The sequence below is a fragment of the Syngnathus acus genome, chromosome 21 (genome assembly GCF_901709675.1).
Source record: "Syngnathus acus chromosome 21, fSynAcu1.2, whole genome shotgun sequence".
Lineage (NCBI taxonomy): Eukaryota > Metazoa > Chordata > Actinopteri > Syngnathiformes > Syngnathidae > Syngnathus > Syngnathus acus.
The window spans coordinates 2569088-2577036 of record NC_051105.1 but is presented as its reverse complement, the minus strand read 5'-3'; the positions used below and the strand labels follow the sequence as shown (position 1 = coordinate 2577036).

Below are 7949 nucleotides of genomic sequence, written 5' to 3'. Positions count from 1 at the left end.
CACATGAGTTCAACGTCATTATTACACACTCGTGCGCACGCGCACGTGCACTGACCCGACTGAAAGGTTTTCTGTATTTATATCGATATGCAGCTGTACAAATGCTTTTTTTTTCATTCATACCGCTCAATAATTATTATAACCATAATTCACAAACTGTAACGTGAAAAGGACAGATGTAACCATGCAAAAAAAAATCCTTACTGATGATGTCCCACAATTTTGTGTCAGCTGTGGCCAACAACACTCACAAGCACATTATTGAGAGCAAAATGTACTCTTAGTAGTTTATCTTTTCAGTGGCTCTGTTTCAAAATGAGCCATTTGTTTGAATTACCATTTGGAACTTTCAAAAGGGCACAACATCCCAACATGGCATATTTACTAAGACTTTAAAAAGTGGCTTGAAAATGGACTCAATGTGAGCTCAATATTTGGCAAGCAAGAGGTATCATTTCCAGCCTTTGCAGTGAATGTCAAGGCTTTACGTAGTGTTAAAAAAAATCAATCAATCGCATAGTATGTATGACATTTTTATGCATGTACTGTAAATGGACAACAAGAGTACTAACATAAAAAAAAAAAGTCTAGTTAAGCAAAAAGCAAAGTAACACTACTTATGTTATTTGAATTTGGTTCATTGGCGTAAATACTAAAGTTTGCATTTCATTAAACTAGCAAATTAAATATATATTGATATTGTACAGCATGCATGTGAGCATATATTCAACGTACGTATCGTGTAATGTGGTAAATACCATCCATCCATTTTCTGAACTGCATTATGGGTCGCGGGTACACCCTGAACCGGTCGCCGACCAATCGCATGCAGGACACACAGACAAAAAAAATAATTCACGCTCACAATCACACCCACGCACAATTCGGTATGGTCAACCCGCCTATCATTTTAAAAACAATTATTTCTTATCTTAAAGCAGAACTAAGCAGTGTAAGACTTGTACTGCACAAGAATAACAAACTTATTGGTTTCTTTGCAACATATTAATTCTACCAGATACATAAATATAAAGTGAGTGGAAACAAACAAACAAACAAACAAACAAACAAATTACAGAGCTGAGAACATAGTCTAAAACAATGGCTGGAAGCACAGACTGTTGACCTCAACATTAAACCCGACCCACTATGCAATTTGAAAAACAAATAATACCTCAGATGAACAGTGAGAACAAGCCCAGAAAAACGCAATGCACATATATCCATCATTTTTTTCAACCACTGAAAATAAAATGGGCCCTAATAGTGACCCCAACACCGGCAGTCTTGTTTTAGCCATGTGCTTTGGTGGTGGCAAGCCCCAAACTGAAATGAGCATGCTGTACTGCATCTATGTACTAAATATTCAGATACACTAGATACAGAATGTTGTGCACACAGTTTGGCCTACTGTCATAACGAGCTGGGCCTTCAGAGACTCAGAGAGCTCAAAAGAAATCAGCAGGTTCGAGAGTATTCTCTACTCGGGTTCTCGTAGCCTGGAATGCCTGGGGAAATTAGAGTGGCTACATCAGTGGAAACGTAAAGCGTAAAGTGGGAGGGGGGGTCACACCCGGATGCACGATCAAGGTGGAAGAGGGTCTCCAAGTGCTCAGTCCAACTTTAGACCATCTGCAAGTGGTGATCGTTCTTTTTCAATGAACGCATTGATCTCCTGCATGGATTGGTTTGCCATGCAGACCGGCCACCTCTCCTGCATTGACTTCAAAGCGAATGAGAGGAGCCGTTTCCATTGGCTTGGAAGCAAATTGGCTGTGTTCACTCCCACAACGGCGCAAACGCTCTTTTTGTTTTTTTCTGCGTGCAAAAAATATCAAAGAAAATAAATGTCATCCATGCGCACAGTTGGACCGTGCTATGTGTACTATGTTTATGAACACTGTGTATGCACTGAAAAAGCTATCCACATTGCTTCAATGTGCTCTTCTAGTCTTTTCAGCCTTTTGAGGTGAGGCTGATTGCATTCAAGCACTTTCCTGTGCCAGCCAGCAAAGTTCAGCGCTCCCAGCTGGCAGGTCAACGCACAAGTGGTTGCCAAGGTGACAGAGTGACACCAGGCAGCAGATCTTTGGCCACACATGATGGATTATGGCGGTGCGTGCTTCCACACCCCAATCAATATTCACTCACACGCACACAGTCTCACACACACAGACATGCACGCACTCGCACACAGACACACACACTTCTAAGTGCACACACTAATCACAACAAAATGAAAGAAACTTACCAATGACAACCAGGAAGTCGAGCCAACGAGAAGCAAGGGTTTCTGCTAAAGAGGAATAAACAATACTGTAAGTTAATATTTCACTTGTGCTGTCACACTAAACTCACACAACATGTAAAAAATAACCATCAGGTTATGAATCATTTTTTCCTTGGCCTGTTATGCACCTTTTAAAAGTATATTCAGTAGTGTGAGGCTATCAAGTGTATTGTAGCTCCAATGCAGTATGCCATAGTGTGTATTTTAAGAAGTGTTGCGCAAAACCGCATTGTATCATACCGCTTCTAATTTCTGTCATTTTATTTTAGTTTTCTTATACACTGGAATGATACAATGTTAATTAAACATTGCTTGGCCAAATAAAAGTCTTCATAAACCGGGAATAGACTAATTTGCATTGCAGCAGTACATTAACATACAGTACAAGTGAGCCAATGAGTGAATTTTTTTCAAGATACACTGTCCTTTGGCAATTTTTTGGGTCTTAAGTGTGAGAGTCTCAACGGGCTCACAGATATTTCAGTAATGTTCCATTTATTTATTATCTTTCTGTGTGTTCACAATCATCGTCATGGTGATTTTTCTGGTCATTTCTTAACTAGGTTGGATGTATTTTTTTTTAGCATTGATTTCTCCTACTGGCAATAAAGGCACCACAGCGATCAGTATTGCGTTGGGAAAGAGGAAAGGAAGTACCTGAATGTGGAGGAGACGGCTCTCTATGTGAGTGTAGTTGAAGAGTGAAAACACCATTGAAAGCCAAAACTTGCCCCTCGTCGTGACTCGTGACTCGGAGCCACAACATAAGTGGTTACATGTTCATTTTTGTATACTGTAGTAATATTGTGCAATATAGTTGGGTTCAACAACACGGTGTCCGGTTGCAGCAGGTAATAGCACGTGGGCCTAATGTAAAGTCATCTTACAAGCTGAGACATTATGATTTCCAGGGGATTTTGTAAAAGTGTGAATTTGAGAGATTTATAGAAATAAAGTGCTGCATATATCGATGATGGATCTATCTCCTTCTTTCTTGAATTATTGTTGATAATTATAGTGAGAAAACATAAATATGACCTATTTTTTCCACATAGATGAATGACGCTAACACAACCAAAGACGATTTATTCAAGTTTGTTTTTTCAGAAGAGTGTATTAAACTGGGAGCCCTTTACATTAATCAGTACTCATGAAGTAGCTCTCAGTTTCAAATATGTTGGTGGCCCCTGTAGTACACTGTAGTCTCTATACTAGATGACTATTTTGTGAAACAGGCCTTTTTTTTTCTCAGACACCTATCTTAAAATTCCACTGAGGTTTGCACATTCCCCAATGTTGTTAATTATTCTCACATTGCCCAGAATGTTTGACCACCTCGAGTGTTTTACCATTGATTAACACCTTTCGCGGAATCTAAATTGACTCTCATAACTGCGAGCTGAAGTCACAAGCAGCAGTGTGTCAATACAAGATTCAGGAGGTGTATTTAAGTTAGATGTTGTGCAAAATGTCCTAAATGTAACTCTCTGTTCCGCGCGCGTGTGTGTGTGTGTGTGTGTTTCCTTTTTACTCTCAATATTCTGATTTAAGGAGAGGAACATTTTTCATGCAGGCAGGCTAGAGTGTTTGCTTTTTAGCCGAATGATGGAGTGGCAACGTCTCGATAGAGGGGTGGAATAAAAGAAATTAATTTTCCCTCCCTATGAGCTTGCCAATGGACGTGATATGCATGCTTGCGTCACATCAGTGGAGTGGAACTGAGGTGGGCACGTTCAACATATGGGCACCGTGCCAATTTACACTCTGAAGAGAAGATAATACAGGACTATATTCTGGTGCCTGAGCTAAATGGAAAAACACTAACAAGACTATTCATAAGATTGTCAAAGATTACTAAAAACATCTTTGTGGATGCTATTTTGCACATGTGACCTGTCGTCAGGGGTTTGCAGAACTAAATATGGATGTTGTAATGCTGCCATCTATTGGACAAAATTATCATAGCATGTGAGTTTAAAAAATATTTTATCATAAGTACTGTGTGATAGGTAGAAATTATATCTTAAAGTATAATTCACAGCGAGCCAGCCAGCTAGCTATAAATCCAGACAGACAGACTGACAGATAGATGAGAGAGCAGAGAGGCAGGTTACAAGAAAATTAGTTCTAAAAAGGTGGGCTAAAGACCAACAAATTAAAATGTGGCCGTTTAGTATACAGCAAGTAATTGTTTTACTACGCTACACTAATATTTGAGCCTGCCATTAAATATCTAGGCTTTATTTTAATTCCATTATTCTATTTACCGTTTCTAACATTATCACTTGGACTCTATCCTTACAATGAGTAATTACTACACAAATCCCGACTATAAGACGTGATAGTTTTTAAAACCAATTTGTTTAGTAAATTAATTAATTACAATGAATTATTAATTACAAATGTATGGTCACTAATCATGTTTATTAAAGTAATTACTGCAACGAAACTACTAACACTTAACATATTACACTGTAGAACACAGGTGTCAAACTCAAGGCCCGGGGGCCAGATACGGCCCGCCACATCATTTTATGTGGCCCGTGAAGACAAATTGTGCATCAAATTCGCGTGTCATTACTAGAATTGCAAATTATCTTCACTTTTAATGATATCTTTTTTTTTTTTTTTTTTAATATTTGACCAGTTTTTACTCGTCTGATTTGAAAACGAGTTATTTGTCAGTTTGTTTTGTAGCTTTTACTGTATATAATATGAGGTGCTCATACATTGATTTGGAATCCAAACTTACTCAGTTACTTCGAAAAGCAGAAGGAAAACAACAACAACAAACCAAGTGGCTGTGTTGGTGTGTGTGTGTATTTTTTTAAGACATGCGCGCACTGTTCCTTTAAATGTGCGTCCACCTGCTTTGTGTGGCGTCTGCATCGTCTGCAGGCGGCAGGCTGACGACCGAGCCCGCTCCGAAATGTTCTCCTCGGGATATTTCTATTCATCGTGATTAATTTAGATTTTAGGTATATGCAACGGAGTGGGGGCCAGTCACTTCACGTATTACTGAGGAGTCGAATCAGGATGCTGTCACCAGGGCTCCACTGTGAACACTTCAAGGTGGGTCTATTTTTATTTTATTTTATTTGTTCATATACTGAATACACATTTGTCCACGTAGGTGCTATTGCACCCCCCATATTCCCCACCAGGTGAAATTATAAAACGGAGACAAAATAGGCCCCCCAAGGCCATCGTGAGAAAAAACCTGCATTATTGTGTTTGACTTCATTTTATGTAGGCACAGTTATTAGATACTATCTCGGATTTTTAGATATCATCTAATTTAAGGCAATTTCACACGTGCTTATTTTAATCCTATGAATGATAAGCAAGCGCTTCCTATTTATAAATACATAAATTTAGTTACTGTTCGAGTCCAACAAGATCAGGTGACCTTGTGCGTAATCATAAAGTTGGCAGTAGTAGGCTGTGCTATAGAAAATATTTGGTCGTGGAAACACGAGTATATGGGATGCTTGTTGCCATGGAGCTGCTAATCCTGTTGCCGTGGCAACAGCAGCAAAACTATGCAGCGCTTTTGGAGAGGGTTTTGTGTAAGAATGTCGCAATAGCAAAGCTGTTATTTGTCATGTTATTTTAATGCTTATTCTTTGTTCTGGTGTGTGAATAAGGATGACTAATATTGAGGTTGGGGATTTGTTCAACTATTACATAATACATCAGTTTTCACCTTAGTTTGGGTACAACCCTGTAAATATAAGGAATAACATCGATACATTTATAGGTTGGCGGTGGGATTCCTTGCCATTATGACAATTTGACTTTGACACATGTGCTTAACAGTTCATATTTATAAGCGCCTCTTCCTTCCTTCCCCTCCCAGATGCTGGCATCCACCATGGTAACAGACACGTCCTGTTTGTGCTCCGCCTCTACGTCTCATCCGGATTTGATCTGATCCTGAAGCATCCTCGATTGTCTGGAGGTGTGAGTAATGACACGTATTGTGTGACGGGTGGGAGGAAGGAAGGTGCTGGCTCAACTGTTAATAATCAACCGAATTAAAGCCACTGAGATGCACATCTGTCTCGTGTGACAATACATTTTCTTCAGTTTTGTACAAAATAATCTAACAGCTTGCTTTTTTTGTATTCTATATCTATATATGTTTCTTCTGGGGCTGTCATGATGTTTAAGTTTGGTCAAGGTAACGAGAACCATATTTTGTATAGTCAAGCGGGTATGTTTGTTAGATGTCTTTATTGATTGGCTGGGAGACATCACATGGTTCACCTGATTTTAAACCTTGACTTTCATGACCAATGACAGTTTCTCGACTAATCTAAGTGTGGTCTATTTTCTTGATGTGTTTCAGATGGATTACAAACTGTTGCTATGCCTTTGACGGAGCTCTCACACTTCACCCACGTTAGTATTTGCTGATAAAGTGCCACGATGGCTTTTTGCAATGAAAGCCTGCTGGAAGGATGTGACTTCATGGAGCCGGACGATGCTAATCAGGCCACCGGTAGTCCACCATCCGAACCTGGAACTCCTCTCATATCGGTCACCCTGCGTGTAACTTTGGCGGCTATTATGATCTTCATGATTACCATTGGTTTCCTGGGCAACTCCATCGTGTGTTTGATCGTCTACCAGAAACCGGCCATGCGCTCCGCAATCAACCTGTTGCTGGCCACGCTGGCCTTCTCCGACATTATGCTCTCGCTCCTTTGCATGCCCTTCACCGCCGTCACGCTGGGGAGCACCGACTGGAGCTTCGGGAGCGGATTTTGCCGCGCCTCCATCATGCTTTATTGGCTCTTTGTCTTGGAGGGGGTCTCCATACTTCTCATCATCAGCGTGGATCGCTTCCTCATCATCGTGCAGCGTCAGGACAAGTTGACCCCACACAGGGCGAAGGTTTTGATCGCAGGCTCGTGGCTGCTTAGTCTGTGCGTGTCCTTACCGTCTATCGTGGGCTGGAGGACGGGCACGGCGGGTGCAGGGGTGGTCTGGGTCCCGCAGTGCGTGCTGGGATACAGCGAGTCGGTGGCCGATCGGGCTTACACCGTCCTCTTGGCGGTGGCGGTCTTCTTCGCCCCCTTTTCGGTCATGCTCTACTCATACATGTGTATCCTGAACACGGTGCGACGCAACACCCTACGCGTCCACAGCCACGCCAGCGAGCCCTCCTGCCTGCCGGCCCTCAACCAAGTCAGCAAAATGAGACTCATCGGTCTGCAGAGACCCCCGCAGATTAAGGTGGACATGAGCTTCAAGACCCGTGCCTTCACGACCATCCTCATCCTTTTTGTGGGTTTCTCCGTGTGCTGGCTGCCCTACACCGTGGTCAGCCTGCTGGCTGTCTTCAGCCGCCAGTTCTACTTCAGCCCCAATTTCTACCCAATCAGCATCGGTGCTCTGTGGCTCAGCTACCTGAAGACAGTTTTCAACCCCATCATTTACTGTTGGAGGATCCGAAAGTTCCGGGAAGCCTGCCAGGAGTTCTTTCCCAAAAGCTGCCGCCTGTGTCCCAGGGTCGGTGGCCGCAGCCGAAGGAGAGTGCGACCCAGCAACATCTATGTCTGCAGCGAGACTCAGTCGGCTGTATGAAGGACACAAATTGTCCTGGGATTTTTTGTCTCAGATTTACAGAAGTGCGGAACTGCCAGTGTGAAGT

General features: G+C 41.8%; 1 protein-coding gene across 2 annotated transcripts; it reads left to right on the top strand.

The window, feature by feature from the left end:
- Positions 1-5161: 5161 nt before the first annotated feature.
- Positions 5162-7949, top strand: gpr45 (G protein-coupled receptor 45). 2 transcript variants are annotated; one of them, XM_037239875.1, is made up of 3 exons: positions 5162-5362; positions 6150-6251; positions 6642-7949. In XM_037239875.1, the coding sequence occupies exon 3, from the start codon at positions 6722-6724 to the stop codon at positions 7880-7882; it is 1161 nt and encodes a 386-aa protein (XP_037095770.1). In that variant the 5' UTR covers positions 5162-5362; positions 6150-6251; positions 6642-6721; the 3' UTR covers positions 7883-7949. The 2 variants fall into 2 exon arrangements, with proteins under 2 accessions (XP_037095770.1, XP_037095771.1); XM_037239876.1 differs by lacking the exon at positions 5162-5362 and adding an exon at positions 5860-5953.